The sequence below is a fragment of the Oncorhynchus mykiss genome, chromosome 2, assembly GCF_013265735.2.
Source record: "Oncorhynchus mykiss isolate Arlee chromosome 2, USDA_OmykA_1.1, whole genome shotgun sequence".
NCBI lineage: Eukaryota > Metazoa > Chordata > Actinopteri > Salmoniformes > Salmonidae > Oncorhynchus > Oncorhynchus mykiss.
In genome coordinates, this window is record NC_048566.1 from 62,089,364 (window position 1) to 62,107,461 (window position 18,098).

Genomic DNA, 18,098 nt, shown 5'->3' on the forward strand with positions numbered 1-18,098 from the left:
TCATTCTGTTACCAAAAACCCACGTACAGTATCTTTAAGATATTTTCTTATTTCTCTCCCTCATGAGGCAGGAGGATAATGAAAGTTCACTGAATAATTTTGTACCTGTTTCCTCCAGCATCTTCACAAGGTCCTTTGCTGTTGTTCTGGGATTGATTTGCACTTTTCACACCAAAGTACGTTAATCTCTAGGAGACAGAATGTGTCTCCTTCCTGAGCGGTATGACGGCTGCGTGGTCCCATGGTGTTCATACTTGCGTGCTATTGTTTGTACAGATGAACGTGGTATGTTCAGGCGTTTGGAATTTGCTCCAAAGGATGAACCAGACTTGTGGAGGTCTACCATTTTTTCTGAGGTCTTGGCTGATTTCTTTTGATTTTCCCATGATGTCAAGCAAAGAGGCACTGAGTTTGAAGGTAGGCCTTGAAATACATCCACAGGTACACCTCCAAGTGACTCATATTATGTCAGTTAGCCTATCATAAGCTTCTAAAGCCATGACATAATTTTATGGAATTTTCCAAGCTGTTTAAAGGCACAGTCAATTTAGTGTATGTAAACTTCTGACTAGAGGTCGACCGATTATGATTTTTCAACGCCGATACCGATTATTGGAGGTCCAAAAAAGCCGATACCGATTAATCGGCTGATTTTTTAAATTTCATTTGTAATAATGACCATTACAACAATACTGAATGAACACTTATTTTAACTTAATTTAATACATCAATAAAATCAATTTAGCCTCAAGTAAATAATGAAACATGTTCAATTTGGTTAAATAATGCAAAAACAAAGTGTTGGAGAAGAAAGTAAAAGTGCAATATGTGCTATGTAAGAAAGCTAACGTTTCAGTTCCTTGCTCAGAACATGAGAACATATGAAAGCTGGTGGTTCCTTTTAACATGAGTCTTCAATATTCCCAGGTAAGAAGTTTTAGGTTGTAGTTATTATAGGAATTATAGGACTATTTCCCTCTATACCATTTGTATTTCATTAACCTTTGACTATTGGATGTTGTTATAGGCACTTTAGTATTGCCAGTGTAACAGTATAGCTTCCGTCCCTCTCCTCGCTCCTCCCTGGGCTCGAACCAGCAACACAATGACAATTAGCAAGCGCTAACTAGCTAGCCATTTCACTTCGGTTACATGAGCCTCATCTCGGGAGTTGATTGGCTTGAAGTCATAAACAGTGCAATGCTTGACGCACAACGAAGAGCTGCTGGCAAAACGCACAAAAGTGCTGTTTGAATGAATGTTTACGCGCCTGCTGCTGCCTACCACCGCTCAGTCAGATACTTAGATACTTGTATGCTCAGTCAGATTATATGCAATGCAGGACACGCTAGATAATATCTAGTAATATCATCAACCATGTGTAGTTAACTAGTGATTATGATTGATTGTTTTTTATAAGATACATTTAATGCTAGCTAGCAACTTACCTTTGCTTACTGCATTCGCGTAACAGGCAGTCTCCTTGTGGAGTGCAACGAGAGAGAGGCAGATCATTATTGCGTTGGATTAGTTAACTGTAAGGTTGCAAGATTGGATCCCCCGAGCTGACAAGGTGAAAATCTGTCGTTCTGCCCCTGAACAAGGCAGTTAACCCACCGTTCCTAGGCCGTCATTGAAAATAAGAATGTGTTCTTAATTAACTGACTTGCCTAGTTAAATAAAGCTATATATATAAAAAATAAAAAAATTGTCGCCCAAAAATACCGATTTCAGATTGTTATGAAATCGGCCCTAATTAATCGGCCATTCCGATTAATCGGTCGACCTCTACTCCTGACCCACTGGAATTGTGATACAGTGAAATATAAGTGAAATAATCTGCCTGTAAACAATTGTTGGAAAAATGACTTGTGTCATGCACAAATAAGATGTCCTAACCGACTTGCCAAAACTATAGTTTGTTGACAAGAAATTTGTGGAGTGGTTGAAAAACGAGTTTTAATGACTCCAACCTATGTGTATGTAAACTTCCGACTTCAACTATATGCGTTGCTTTTGCATATACTGTATTTGTTCATTGGTTTTGAAAGAGTCGGTTGGTTCATTGGTTTTGCAATATGTTGCCATTGATTGAAAGAGTAATAACAGGATGTCCAACCCAAAATATAAACTTGTTTTACTCCATTGTTTGTAAACAATATAATTGTAAAGAAAAAAAATGCTGGTTGCACAAATAATGATTACTAAATGTTACATGAAAGGTTAATACAAGAACCTAATGGAAAACCTTTTGTTAATATGTATTGGCTAAACTTCACTTAATGGCGAGGTAAGGAATAATAAAAATGTATATTTTGACCTTGCTGGACATTCAAAATGTGAAATATGAGTAGGTATGATGATTTGAGTCATGCTTCTTCAGTAGTGGAATAGAAAGACAACTAGCACTTGAATTGTTGAAAATAAATACTGTGTGTAAATACCGGAGTGATGTATGAATGTTAATTAAAAAAAAATCATAAACCAATTTGTTATACTGCATCCATGCGTATAGGCTGCAAGTACATTGAAATTAAGTTGTTTTGAATACCTATTTTAAACGTTCACATTCCACTAACACTGAACATAGATTGGATATGGGGCATAGTTGTGTCTTCAACATTTTGCTAGGTGGGTTTCCTGTGTTTGGTCCAGACTTTGTTCTTACCTGCAGGGAAAAGCACAATTGTAGGTATGGAATGGGACCGAGACCACCCTTTTTGAGCGATCCATGTGTTTTTTTTACTGCGCTCCCGAGTGCGGATATAGTGTTCACACCAGTCCAAACGAACTGACCTAGGGGGGAAATGCGCCAGAGTTTGGAAAACCCATTCCAAACCAATTTGGTGTGAAATACCCCTCGTTTTCTGGTTAGGTTATTCCACTGCAGTTGACACATAGGCATAGTCCCTACTGTAATTGGAAGTTCTATTCTTATACACAAATGCGATAATTTGGACATGTCTGAGCAGGGCATGTGGGAGATAGAATGTGAAATAGAATGAACTGAAAATGCTTTGTCAGACAGAAAAGGAGACTGACTGGGCCACTCCAAAGAGGATGTAGGTGTCAGCTGACTGCACTTACCCTATTTCGAGGGTATGAGCAAGGAGCACTTCAGAGGGCAAGAAAACGTTGGATTTGAAGTGACTAGCTTACAAGTAGGCGACTTCTTACATACTTTTGTAGTGTACCTGCCAGTGTAGGGCATTCCTGGTGTACCTGCTAGTGTAGGGCATTCCTGGATAACAACGAGCCTACCTTTGACCTACTGCCTGACGTGCTGCTAATCGTTTAAACTGATCACAGCGCGATGGCTGTGCAACCAAATCCACAAAACAACCGGTTTGTCACATGACTGTGCTCATCATGAGTTTGTTTCCGCGTCTGAATGAAAGAGAGAGAGAGGCGCATATCTGAACTGTTGCGTTCCGCAAAAAGCGCCGCCAAGCCAAGGTGATATTCCGGGCAAGGGGACCCGCACATAACCATCGCTCCGACACGCTGCGGCAAGAACATGCTCACACGGATGAAATCAGCTGTGGCCAATTTTATGGGAGGTATGATGACTGGCAGTTCAAACGTTGACCATTTCGGTGGCTCCGATTTACCGCTGAAATATCCGTACACAAGACCGGAGTTTCTGGGACTGTCACCGGATGAAATCGAGTGCTCGGCGGATCATATTTCTCGGCCGATCCTCATTCTGAAAGAGACGAAGAGGCTGCCATGGGCCACTGGTTATGCAGAGTAAGTATGCGTCCATCTTTAAGTCGTAGCAAGCTATAGTATCAGCAGCGTTTAAAGCGGTAGGTTTAGCACGCTCCCTGGACCAGAGTCAGAAGCATAAACAATCATTATTGTGCGCCATTTATTTCCATGTGAATAGGCTATTCCAGGGATGGGCAACTCTCGTCCTCGGGGGCCCTGATTGTTGTCACACTTTTGCCTCAACCCCAGTTAACACACCTGATTCCAATTATCAACTAATCATCATTTAGAACGTAATTACTTTTAATCAGCTGTTTTCTAGGGATGGGGGAAAAGGTGACAGCTCCCTGGCCCCCGAGGACTGAAGTAGCCCACCCCTGGGCTATACGGTCTGTCAGCATAGCCTCTGGTAATTCAATTCAATTCAAGGGGGTTGATTGGAATGGGAAACATATGTTAACATTGCCAAAGCAAGTGAAGTAGATAATATACAAAAGTGAAATAAACAATATAAATGAACAGTAAATATATATCTCACTAGTGGGTGCAAAAGTTGCCCCTTGATGTATGAAACGCAAACAGAGATGAACACCGGTTTCTATTTAGGCTACTAAATGACATTTGCATGGACATGTTGTTGTGACAACAACAACAACAGAAATATGCTTTAGTATCCTATTGCTATAGCATTTACCCATACCATACTTGCTGTCTGCTACACCACCTAGCCCTACAATATACCGTTGCATGCCATTGTGCATCATGGCTAAAATATTATGATAGATATAGTGCAACTAGTTGTAGTTTCAGTACCATGAGTTAGGCCTACATGTGAGCTATAATGGCATTTAGTAGTTGCTTTGCCATGCTATATACATCGTTGTGTCTGTCAGGGGATGATGGATTATCACTTCCCTTTACAGTTTCATTATTTATGCATGCCCCATTTCGAGTGCACAGGCAGATTCTATCATGGTGTTGTGGATAGTTGGAGGACATGGGTTTATAAACACTTTTCTTTGCGCACACTGTAAAAGCAACAGTTACTGCTGCAGGTTGCCTTATGAAAAAGCTAACTTGTTCAGTGCTTCAATGAAGAGAGTAGTCCGTGCTGCTATATACATTTAAAAAAATGAAACAAATCCTGAAAAGTTTTTTTTTGCTATTTCAGATGCCAATGAAATGCTAATTGTGTGGAGGAGAAGGCATGGAGAATAACTTGAAACGCACGTTATACGCATGTCATTCTTCTGAAGCAGTTCTATTTTACATTGATTGGTGAAGGACACTGCATTTTCAGACCCACCTAAATGAGACGTGTGTTCACAGAGAGACACAGGTGTGGATTGTGCCAAGATGGGAAGTGGAAAAATGACTTTGAAGTCTGTTCTGTTCCCCAGTCAGCCATTAAATACTTGTTTATTTTCCTCAAGCTTAATCTGTCCATTGATCCTCCTGATTTTTCAGTTTCTTAGTAATTTCTCAGCTCTGGTAGAATGACATATCACATTGTGATAATAGGATACATTTAGCAATTTGCAATACAAGTATACAATGTGCAGGAAGAAGTGCTCTCGCTCTGCGTCTGTTGTTACAACTTTAACTCCCGTGTCCTGACGATGAACCCAATTTAGATGTGCAAATGCTTCTCCATCTCAAGTTGGATACTGGCACAAATCCACCTCAATGAGCATAACATTTTCTCCCAGTGCAGCAAAGTACAAGATACTGCCTAACATTTTACATTTGAGTCATTTAGCAGACACTCTTAACCCTAATTGCTATGAAGAAGTGCCTTGCTCGAGGGCACACCGACAGATTTGTCACCTCGTCGGCTCAGGGATTCAAACCAGTGACCTTTCGGATCTGCCGCACAGTGGTAATGTTGAAGATGGTCATGGTTTGAACTTCAAAGTAAAAAAAGGTTTTATATTGGGGCTGCTGTGTTCCTCCTAAACAAACACTAAAACACATTCCAGTCTGCATCCCTCGACTGTTGAACGTTAACGGTGATATATCTGTGCATTCCCTCAGGCTTCCATCACAAGAATGAAAAAAGGACTAGCAGCCTATATTTGGACAACCATTCAGCACCTACTCAGCATGCATGCATGCATGCAGCACAGCACTAGACTGAAAATAAAAGCAATCTAGTCCGTGTGAGGCTATGGCTGACATGTTTCTCCCAGCTGTCTGTGTAGGGATGGCACTGCTGTGGATTTGGAAACAGCTGGTTGACCAGCAGGCTCTGTTGTTGGGGTGAGATCTGTCCCCTCCCTCCCCTCTCAGCCAGCAGCCAGGCCCATATTAAGATGATGTGATCTCCACCGAGAACAGTGTCCCGTGCCAAGGAATCGCCCTCTTAACTGTGATATAACATAGTCAGAGGCTGCGTTATAAGAGCTGGACTCGAGCTGTTGTATTTCACAGATTGGCGATGGGTGGCGGAAGAATAGACGTGGCACTACAACAATCCTCCCCTGACCTGGCCGCTTTGCACACTTTCTCCCGGTCTGCTGTCCGGCCCTGTGAGCGCCAACATTTCAGATGGTCAGAGAGTCCTGCTCTCTCTATGTCCCCACCTCTCTTTCTCTTACTCATGCTCCCCTCTGTAGGCCTACGAGACTACATGAAGTCTACCCGCCCCCTTTTTATACGACTGTCTCTCTGTCGCCATGGCTCTCTCTGCCCCTCCCCCTTCCTGTCCTGCAGCTACATAGTACTCATGAACTGAGTGGAAGAGGATCAATACATCAGTCAATGTGTGTCTGTGTGGAATGAATACTGCTACTGTGATGACTGGAGGGGGGCAGACAGGCTTATCTAAGTGAATGTCACAGAGAAGTACACACTGGGACAGTGGGCAATCACATGATGTAGTAGCACGTGTTTTGTCTTTTTATCTTGTAAGGTTGCCAGTAACAGGGTAACTTAGATGGCCACAAGGAAATGAGTGGTTTCAGTTCATATTGTCGACCACACACAGGAACTGGATCAGTGTCATATGTTCTCTTCTCCTAAAATGATGATTTGAATGTGATCACTCACTTACGTTGGGTTAGAATGATTAATCAATTGTGCCTTTTTGTCATAAATAGATCCTGACAACGTAATCAGAATGTAAGAGATGGAAGTTGACAACAAAAACAATGGAAAGGCCATGGAAACGCGTGTGGGAAAGATCCCGAATCGCCTCATTGCCCCCAGCAAAATGTGCTTACGTTCAGGCTTTTGTTTGTGTATTACACACTATGTTGAGGCGAAAACAGGGAGTGTAATGCTTTTATGGATGTCAATCCCAGTTCATGTCATCATCACCAATCCACTGCATTACAGTTAAATTACTTCTACCACCACCGTTTTCTCTATGCTACCAGCTTATATGAACGGGAGTTAGCAATTAGCAGTTGTTTCTTCTAAACCTGAAAAGGGACCACTTCTAAATCAGAGATGCAAAACTTCAGTCCTCAGGGGCCTGATTGCGGTCACACTTTTGCCTTAGCTAACACACCTGACTCGAATAATCAACCAATCATGTTCTTCAGTTTAGAATGCAATTAGTTTAATCAGCTGTGTTTGCTAGGGATGTTGAAAAATTGACACCCCCAGCCCCCGAGGACTGGAGTGTTCAAAATCCGTGTTCTAAATCTTATACATTGAAAAATAACCAAATGTATCAAAATCTGACTTTATTAATTAGATTGTGGACCTGTTACAATACATCAATCATGATGGATTTGACAAATATCCACTTTGTTAGATCAGATTTGTTGAATGTGCACCAATCCAGCATACGCTTGAGCGGTATACCGTGTATACCGGGGTATTTGGAAATGGTCATGGGATGGTTTTTCAATACTAACTATTTCTTTGAAGTTTTTCAATAAATGTTCATATTTGTAGAGAGCAGGTGAGTATTGACGTTTTTATATTGAAAGTAAACATTTTTATGACATTTTTATTTATATAGAGTGATCAGAGGCGTGGCAACCACAGTTTTTTACATCACAGAAAATATATTAGTGCAACACATTCGGCAGAAAATAGCTTCATTTTCATCAGATGACAACTGAAGTGCAACGCTATTTAGCTGGCAGCCACAAGTAAATGAGCTTACAATGAACAGCAAGGTATTTGTTGCAAAAACGATGCATGGCAATCATTAGGAACACCTTCTTAATGTTGACTCCAATGCTTCCCACAGTTCTGTCAAGTTGGCTAGATGTCCATTGGGTGGTGGCACATTCTTGATACACACAGGAAACTTGAGTCTGAAAACCCCAGAAAGGTTGCAGTTCTTGGCACAAACTGCCTGGTACCTACTACCATACGCTGTTCAAAGGAAATTAAATATTTTGTCTTGCCCATTCACCCTCTGAATGGCACACATACACAATCCATGTCTCAATTGTCTCGAGGCTTAAAAATCCTTATTTTCCTTCGTCTCCTCCCCTTCATCTACACTGATTTGAAGTAGATTTTAACAAGTGACATCAATAATGGATCATAGCTTTTTCCTGAATTCACCTGGCCAGTCTGTCATGGAAAGGGCAGTTGTTTATCTTTCATTTAGAATCTGTAGAAACTCTGAGAATAGAAAGGACTTTTGTGAAACCGCACAGTGTAAAAATATATGGCAGCTAGAAATGGATGGTCTTCAGAGACTGGTGGGAGGGGTTGAGGGTAGCTCAAGGCTGGGACTAAAAACAAACAGAAGATAACTAATGTAAAATATACTGTCCGTGAAATGTATGTAGTATGTATAAACTGGAAGAGGAAAGGGTCAGTTATACAACGGAATGCCTTTCGCATTTCACCCAACCCCTCTAGTTTACTCCAATTAGGGGAGGGGTTTTAGTTTTAGGGGAAAATAATAGAGAAGGAGAATATTTAAATGGGGGATTGGAAATGAGGTGGATGATTAAATAGATTGTGGCTTCTTATCAATCTGCAATATTTTTTTATTTTTAAATATATTCATTTATAATATATATAAATTAAGAGCAGGTGTATTTGTATACACAGGGTGTTTCTAATGTTTATCATAGGAAATGTAGCTGGATTAATTCTAAGGTTTTAACGCGGCCCATAAATTTAACTTGCTAGTTATTCATTCAGCCACTTACTCAGATAAGAAGACAAGGCATCATATAGAGGTATCTTTCTGCCATCAAGTCAAAGCCCTTTGGATGAGTTATCTGTGCAGCTGCCACTGCTATCGTCATTTCCTTGTGTTTCTTTTCTCTTCTCTGATCTCCTACCCCCTCTTCTCCGAAGCTGCGGCTCCAGACTCCACTCAGACACAGCATGTACACATGCTGCTTCAGAGCTAGTACTGTTCGTCCTTAAGACAAGCATGCTTCAACTTAGTTCATTTGCAGAATGTCTCTCATTCACATTCGATTGTAAATGTCCAAAGTCACCAAAAATTTACTTTCGGTAGCTCCTACCAATATGTCTAACTTCATGAATTTGTTTTTATTTTCATTTGCACTCTTTAGCTTGCAGCCTCCATAGAAATTCTCTATTACTTCTGCTAATTTTCTTAGTTTCATGCAACAGACACCCAATAGGCTTTTGATTTTTGGGGGGGAGCCCCCTTGTGTACTAAACTGGTAATACCGTAAATCAAGGGATGAGAGAAGGACGGTATGAAAATCTGGATTCCACCCAACCCTAATCTGGCATCCTCCTTCTATCACCCACGGTCTACTTTCCATTGACATCTTTACCGCGTCTATAACAGAGGACTAGTAAGATATGTCTATTCTGATTAATGATCCATGTCTGCTTGTGAGGTGAGATTACTGGTGATGAGAGAATCATACTTCTCCTCAGATGCAAATTTCAGCGTGAGGGCTGGTGATATGCTCTTCTCTGCACTGTGTTGGCTGGCTTCTGACAATGACTGTGATTGCACAATAATCACACCCTTCACATGCACATTGGTTGTAGTATTCTACTGCCTAACTGTCACGGCCCGAGCATCACTGGCTACGTTCCCATATCCTCACTAGCGCACCACTTAACAGTGTCTCATACATTGACTTGTTTCTAAGTGCTAGTGTGGACTGTGGATATTGGAACAGATCCACTGTCCCGTTATTAGGACCAAGCAAAAGGACACTGACGGTCCCAAATGCATTCGAATCTATTAAGGTCAGACAGAGCAAGTGAGGCCCAAATGTAGAGGAAGTGGAACGAGGTAACAAACCAAATGCAACAATCGCATGCCAGGCAGTGTCTGAGAAAGGCCTGAAAAATTACCAAAGACCAAAGAAATAAAAGTAACAAAAGTAACAAGTAATTTAAAGAGCAGCAGTAAAATAACAATAGCGAGACTATATACAGGCGGTACCGGTACAGAGCCAATGTGCGGGGGCACCGGCCAGTCGAGGTAATTAATGTAATATGTACATGTAGGTAGAGTTATTAAAGTGGCTATGCATAGATAACAGAATAGCAATGGTGTAAAAGAAGGCAGGGGGAGCAATGCAAATTGTCAGAGTAGCCATTTGATAAGTGTCATGGCTTGGGGGTAGAAGCTGTTTAGAAGCATCTTGGACCTAGCCTTGGCGCTCCGGTACCACTTGCCGTGTAGTAGCAGAGATAACAGTCTATGACAAGGGTGGCTGGGGTCTTTGACAATTTCTAGGGCCTTCCTCTGACACCACCTGGTATAGAGGTCCTGGATGGCAGGAAGCTTGGCCCTGGTGATGTACCGGGCCGTACGCACTACCTCTGTAGAGCCTTGCGGTCGGAGGCCGAGCAGTTGCCATACCAGGCAGTGATGCAACCAGGATGCTCTCCATGGTGCAGCTGTAGAACCTTTTGAGGATCTGAGGACCCATGCCAAATTTTTTTCAGTCTCCTGAGGGGGAAAAGGTTTTGTCATACCTTCTTCACGACTGTCTTGATGTGATTGGTGTGAAAGGACACGGATGGTTCCAAATGCAGGTAGCCTGGTGGTTAGAGCTTTGCGCCAGTAACCGAAAGGTTGCTGGATCGAATCCCCGAGCTGACAAGGTAAACATCTATCGTTCTGCCCCTGAACAAAGCAGTTAACCCACTCTTCCCCGGTAGGTTGTCATTGTATGTAAGAGTTTGTTCTTAACTGACTTGCCTAGTTAAATAAAACATTTGTTAGTTTGTTGGTGATGTGGACACCAAGGAACTTGAAGCGCTCAATCTGCTCCACTACAGCCCTGTCAATGAGAATGGGGGCGTACTCGGTACTCCTTTTCCTGTAGTCTACAATCGTCTCCTTTGTCTTGATCACGTCGAGGGAGAGGTTGATATCCTGGTACCACATGGATAGGTCTCTGACCTCCTCCCTATAGGCTGTCTCATCGTTGTTGGTGATCACTGTTGTGTCATCGGCAAACTTAATGATGGTGTTGGATTCGTACCTGGCCATGCAGTCATGATTAAACAGGGAGTACAGGAGGGGACTGAGCACGCACCCCTGAGGGGCCCCTGTGTTGAGGATCAGCATGGCGGATGTGTTATCTTCCCTTACCACCCATCAAGAAGTCCAGGATCGAGTTGCAGAGGAAGGTGTTTAGTCCCAGGGTCCTTAGCTATTGATGAGCTTTTGAGGGAACTATTGTGTTGAACGCTGAGCTATAGTCAATGAATAGCATTCTCACATAGGTGTTCCTTTTATCCAGGTGGGAAAGGGCAGTGTGGAGTGCAATAGAGATTGCATCATCTGTGGATTTGTTAGGGCGGTATGCAAATTGGAGTGGGTCTAGGGTTTCTGGGATAATGGTGTTGTGAGCCATGACCAGCCTTTCAAAGCACGTCATGGCTACAAATGTGAGTGCAATGGGTCGGTAGTCATTTAGGCAGGTTACCTTAGTGTTCGTGGGCACAGGCATTATGGTGGTCTGCTTAAAATATGTTGGTATTAGACTCGTACAGGGAGAGGTTGAAAATCTCAGTGACGACACTTTCTACAGCTACTAAAAATGCAGATGACTCTCTAGGTAGATAGACTATCTCATGATAAGCTGTAGAACACACTAACTCAGGCGAGCAAAACCTCGAGACTTCCTTAGATATCATGCACCAGCTGTTGTTTACATATGCATTGTCCACCACCCCTTGGCTTACCAGACTCCGCAGTTCTATCCTGCCGATACATCGTATAACCAGCCAGCTTATTCTATGTTTATAATGTCGTCGTTCAGCCACGACTCCTTTTGGTAGTTTAAGCTTCCTTGTAGGTCGTCGATTTTATTTCCCAATGATTACACGTTAGCTAGTAGATCGCCTACGAATTCTCAGAAGGCAGCCCGACCTCGTTTTTTATCTTCTTCTCTTCGTCTTGAAGCAAATGACGGGGATTTGGGCCTGTTCGCGGGAAAGGAGTATGTCGTTCACGTCAGGCTCGTCAGACTCGTTAAAGGAAAAAAAAAGCTTCTGCCAGTTCGTGGTGAGTAATCGCTGTCCAGAAGTTATTTTCGGTCATAAGAGATGGTAGCAGCAACCTAATGTATAAAATAAGTTACAAACAACACACAAAAAAAGCGAACATAAAAACACAATCGGTTAGGAGCTCGTAAAACGTCAGCCATCTTCTCCGGCGCCACCTAACAAGAGGCTGTTCTCCATGCTCCCGTCCGGCAGGCGGTACCGGTGCATACAGGCCAAGGCTCAGACCAACAAACACCTAAATATTTTGTTTCCCCTGGCCATAAGGCTGTTAAAATGCTAACAACTATTGATCTCCCTCTCCTACAATCTATCCACACCGACTGACTCTACCATACCCATCTACAGGTCTCTACCCACTCAGACACAACCTACACTGCTGCTAAAATGAATATTGGTTAGATGTATTACTACCATTACGCTGCTGTCCAATGATTATTGATTGCCATTACCATTCATTATTAACTATTTATCCTGCTACTGGTCACTATTAAGCCTGTTTACATGTAAGCTATTTGTCAAAAGGTTTTATGACACCTACTCATTCAAGCGTTTTTTTTTCTTTCTTTATTTGTACTATTTTCTACATTGTAGAATAATAGTGAAGACCTCAAAAGTAGGAAATAACACACATGGAATCATGTAGTAACCAAAACGTGTTTAACAAATCAAAATATATGGTGTGGTTGTGCTTTGCTGGTGACACTGTCTGTGATTTTATTTAGGATTCAAGGCACACTTAACCAGAATAACTACCACAGCATTCTGCAGCGATACGCCATACCATCTGGTTTGGACTTAGTCCTACTATCATTTGTTTTTCAACAGGACAATGACCCAACACACCTCCAGGCTGTGTAAGGTCTGTTTGACCAAGAAGGAGAGTGATGGAGTGCTGCATCAGATGACCTGGCCTCCACAATCCCTCGACCTCAACCCAATTGAGATGGTTTGGGATGAGTTGGACCGCAGAGTGAAGGGAAAACAACCAACAAGTGCTCAGCATATGTGGGAACTCCTTCAAGACTGTTGGAAAAGCATTCCAGGTGAAGCTGGTTTAGAGAATACCAAGTGTGCAAAGCTGTCATCAAGGCAAAGAATGGCAAGAATCTAACTTTTTTTTGCTTACTACATGATTCCATATGTGTTATTTAATAGTTTTGATGTCTTCACTATTATTCTACAATGTAGAAAATACTAAAAAATAAAGAAAAACGCTTGATTAAATGTTAAATGTTCTAAAACTTTGGACCGGTAGTGTATATATTATCATTTACTATATTACCATGAATATTTATATTTAATTGTTACCAGTCTCTTTTCAGCCCTGTTTATTTGTATATCCTACTGCCAGTTTATTTGTATTGTTATGTATAAACCCACCTCAACCTCTCCAGTACCCCTGCACATTGCATAAAGAACTGGCACTGACCTGTTTATATACTTGCATTCTCATGTTTCTTTAATCTTATTTTTATTATTATTATCTTTGCATTGTTGGGGAAAGAGATCTTAAAGTAAAAATGTCACTACTGTTTTACACCTGTGCACGTGGCGAATAAACTTGAAACTCTTCATCTCTTAGGCCAGTGCATGGTTGCCCATTCCGCTCAGATCAGAGATTAAAGACTTCTGAACGCTCAAGTGTAACAGTTGTTGTGGTCGGGGTTCCGACTCAGGCTCAGACAGTCTGGGTTCAAACACAAAGGTATCATTCATTACCGTATCTTCTCTATTCCTTTATGGGAAACTCTGCTGAGGTGGATGTCAGTGCAATGCCAAACATGTCTGTCTGACAATAGGACAGTTTCTGGTTAATCTGATTTTCAGACTAACGAAAGGTTAGGCCTGTTATTGCAAGTATCAGACCAGTGTCACTTTGATGAAGGTGTTTGGTGAGTTTCAATGTGAAACAGGTGTATGGTAATTTAGCAAACACTTAAACCCTACACTGTATATGGCCCATACAACAATTAAACCATTGAGTCAAGCTCTGCTCACCAACTTAGCTATTCTAACCTAGTATCATGGGCTCTAACAACCTGGTAACGTGCCCAGTATGGTTTAAAATGGCACTGAAATAAAGGAATTGGATAGCTAGGATATTTGTTTCAGAGGTAGGGGTTAATATTTTAAGCCTAGTCTCTTGCTCCTATACTGTTTGGTACTCTTCACTTTTTAAAATTGGTAGCGCACCAGTGCTTACCAATGAAAACAGTTAATTGGAGCACTATCACTTTACTACAGGTACAGTGGGGCAAAAAAGTATTTAGTCAGCCACCAATTGTGCAAGTTCTCCCACTTAAAAAGATGAGAGTAATTTTCATCATAGGTACACTTCAACTATGACAGACAAAATGAGGGAAAAAAAATCCAGAAAACCACATTGTAGGATTTTTTATTCATTAATTTGCAAATTATGGTGAAAAATAAGTATTTGGTCAATAAAAAAGTTTCTCAATACTTTGTTATATACCCATTGTTGGCAATGAAAGAGGTCAAACATTTTCTGTAAGTCTTCACAAGGTTTTCACACACTGTTGCTGGTATTTTGGCCCATTCCTCCATGCAGATCTCCTCTAGAGCAGGGATGTTTTGGGTTTGTTGCTGGGCAACACGGACTTTCAACTCCCTCCAAAGATTTCTATGGGGTTGAGATCTGGAGACTGGCTAGGCCACTCCAGGACCTTGAAATGCTTCTTACGAAGCCACTCCTTCGTTGCCCGGGTGGTGTGTTTGGGATCATTGTCATGCTGAAAGACCCAGCCACGTTTCACCTTGCTGAAGGAAGGAGGTTTTCAATCAAAATCTCACGATACATGGCCCCATTCATTCTTTCCTTTACACGGATCAGTCGTCTTGGTCCCTTTGCAGAAAAACAGCCCCAAAGCATGATGTTTCCACCCCCAGGCTTCACAGTAGGTATAGTGTTCTTTGGATGCAACTCAGCATTCTTTGTCCTCCAAACACGACAAGTTGAGTTTTTACCAAAAAGGTATATTTTGGTTTTCTGACCATATGACATTCTCCCAATATTCTTCTGGATCATCCAAATGCTCTCTAGCAAACTTCAGACAGGCCTGGACATGTACTGGCTTAAGCAGGGGGACACGTCTGGCACTGCAGGATTTGAGTCCCTGGCGGCGTAGTGTGTTACAGATGGTAGGCTTTGTTACTTTGGTCCCAGATCTCTGTAGGTCATTCACTAGGTCCCCCCGTGTGGTTCTGGGATTTTTGCTCACCGTTCTTGTGATCATTTTGACCCCACGGGGTGAGATCTTGCGTGGAGCCCCAGATCGAGGGAGATTATCAGTGGTCTTGTATGTCTTCCATTTCCTAATATTTGCTCCCACAGTTGATTTCTTAACCAAGCTGCTTACCTATTGCAAATTCAGTCTTCCCAGCCTGGTGCAGGTCTACAATTTTGTTTCTGGTGTCCTTTGACAGCTCTTTGGTCTTGGCCATAGTGGAGTTTGGAGTGTGACTGTTTGAGGTTGTGGACAGGTGTCTTTTATACTGATAACAAGTTCAAACAGGTGCCATTAATACAGGTAACGAGTGGAGGACAGAGGAGCCTCTTAAAGAAGAAGTTACAGGTCTGTGAGAGCCAGAAACCTTGCTTGTTTGTAGGTGACCAAATACTTATTTTCCACCATAATTTGCAAATAAATTCATTAAAAATCCTACAATGTGATTTTCTGGATTTCTTTTTTTCTTCTAATTTGTCTGTCATAGTTGAAGTGTACCTATGATGAAAATTACAGGCCTCTCTCATTTTTTTAAGTGGGAGAACTTGCACAATTGGTGGCTGACTAAATACTTTTTTGCCCCACTGTAAATCTATGGTAAGTCTATGATTTGAGTCTATAGGGTCCTGGGAGATTACCCATTTTGTAAAAGCCTTACAAGGAGATCAATTATCAGTGATCTAACTGTGTGAATTTCAGCTTCTCTTCCTGCCAATGTCCTGTTCTCGCCAGTGTGTCTGTACTCCGCTGGAGACTAGAGAGTGGAACCCTGCTTTGTCTCTCCTATCAGTCAGTTCATTATAACAAACCCCCAAGTACAGATTATGTAACAACTAATGTACATACCCTGGCATGAATGTTTTCATTGCCATTTGCAATGGAAGCCGAGGCTAGTGCATGTGAAAAATAAATGTTCGTATTTTGTGACACTGGAGTCTAGACTGGACAAAAGCAGACAGATTGGGGGAGAAGGGCCTTGGTCAGGGAGGTGACCAAGATCCCAATGGTCACTCTGAGAGAGAGCTCCAGAGTTGCTCTGTGAGATGGGAGAACCTTCCACAAGGACAACCGTCTCTGCAGCACTCCACCAATCAGGCCTTTATGGTAGAGTGGCATGGCGGAAGCCACTCCTCAGTAAAAGGCACATGACTGCATGCTTGGAGTTTTGAAAAAATGGCACCTAAAGACTCTCAAACCATGAGAAACATGATTCTCTGATCTGATGAAACCAAGATTGAACTCTTTGGCCTGAATGCCAAGCCTCACGTCTGGAGGAAAACTGGCACCATGCCTACAGTGGAGTATGGTGGTGGCAGCATCATGCTGTGGGGATGTTTTTCAGCGGCAGGGACTGAGTAGTCAGGATTGAGGGAAAGATGAACAGAGAAAAGTACAGAGAGATCATTGCTGAAAACCTGCTCCAGAGCGCTCAGGACCACAGACTGGGTTGAAGGTTCACCTTCCAACAGGACAACGATCCTAAGCACACAGCCGTGACAATGCAGGAGTGGCTTCGGGGCAAGTCTCTGAATGTTCTTGAGTGGCTCAGCCAGAGCACGGACTTGAACTCATTTGAACATCTCTGGAGAGACCTGAACATAGCTATGCAGACCTGACAGAGCTTGAGGATCTGTAGAGAAGAATGGGAGAAACTCTCCAAATACAGGTGTGCCAAAGCTTGTAGCGTCATACCCAAGAAGACTTGACCTGTAATCTCTGCCAAGGTTCTTCAACAAAGTACTGAGTAAAGGTTCTGAATACTTATATAAATGTGATATTTCAGTTTTTAAACCTGTTTTTGCTTTATTATTATGGGGTATTGTGTGTAGGTTGATGAGGAAAAACAAGCACTTTAATCCATTTTAGAATAAGGCCGTAAAGTAACAATGTGGAAAAAGTCGAGGGGTCTGAATACTTTCCGTATGCACTGTATATGTTATGGCAGCGTTTCTCAAACACGAGGGGTGCATGTTTTAGTTTTTTACCATATCAATACACAGCTGATTCAAATAATCGAGGCTTAATGATGAGTTTGGGACATTTTGTAGTAGGGTGTCACAAACCACACATTGTTACATTGAAATCTGCTATACCTTTCCCACAGTGTGTCTGGTTCTGCTCCTCACATTCTTGTGCTCTTCTCTCCCTCTACAGGGTGATCAATGCTGGGAAGAGCCTTCTGAATGAGGACCAGGCATGCTGTGAGGTGGTGGTGGTGAGGACGAGACCCAGTGCTGGGGGAAACTCCACCCCCAACATGACCCCCACCACACGGAGGAGGTCCTCCCTGCCCAATGGAGAGGGACTGGGGCTCAGGGAGGATGCTGTGAGTACCCCCCCCCCCCCCCCACTCCAGACCTTAACCCCTTGCCCCCCCCCCCCCCCTCCATTCTGTCACATCAGGACCTGTCGACTCTTCTCTTCCCTCACATCAGTCATAGTCTGTTTCCCAGCACGGCCTATAAGCCTGGTAAACGAGTGTCAGGCTACAGTACTTAGTAGGCTACAGTACTGCCTTTCAGCTACTTTAGTAGTCACCAACCTAACACTTATTCCCCAGCCTCACATCCGTCCCAGGGTTCTATTTTCGTCTGGCGTTATGGCGGCGCCAGAGTCAAATGCACTTTAGTTTGCAATTTTGTCATGTAAAAACTGTCTCACTGGCATTTTCCAGCCCTAATGCTAGGTTTGGCAATTTACCTG

The 18,098-nt window shown here is 42.4% G+C and overlaps 1 protein-coding gene across 1 annotated transcript in view; it reads left to right on the forward strand.

The window, feature by feature from the left end:
* Nucleotides 1–3,055: 3,055 nt before the first annotated feature.
* ppm1h (protein phosphatase, Mg2+/Mn2+ dependent, 1H) overlaps nt 3,056–18,098 on the forward strand; it is a 62,078-nt gene continuing 47,035 nt past the window's right edge. Inside the window, exons 1-2 of the mRNA XM_036952547.1 lie at nt 3,056–3,750; nt 17,550–17,721. Coding sequence (XP_036808442.1) covers nt 3,518–3,750; nt 17,550–17,721 — 405 coding nt within the window. The 5' untranslated portion in view covers nt 3,056–3,517. The remainder of the gene's footprint in view (nt 3,751–17,549; nt 17,722–18,098) is intronic.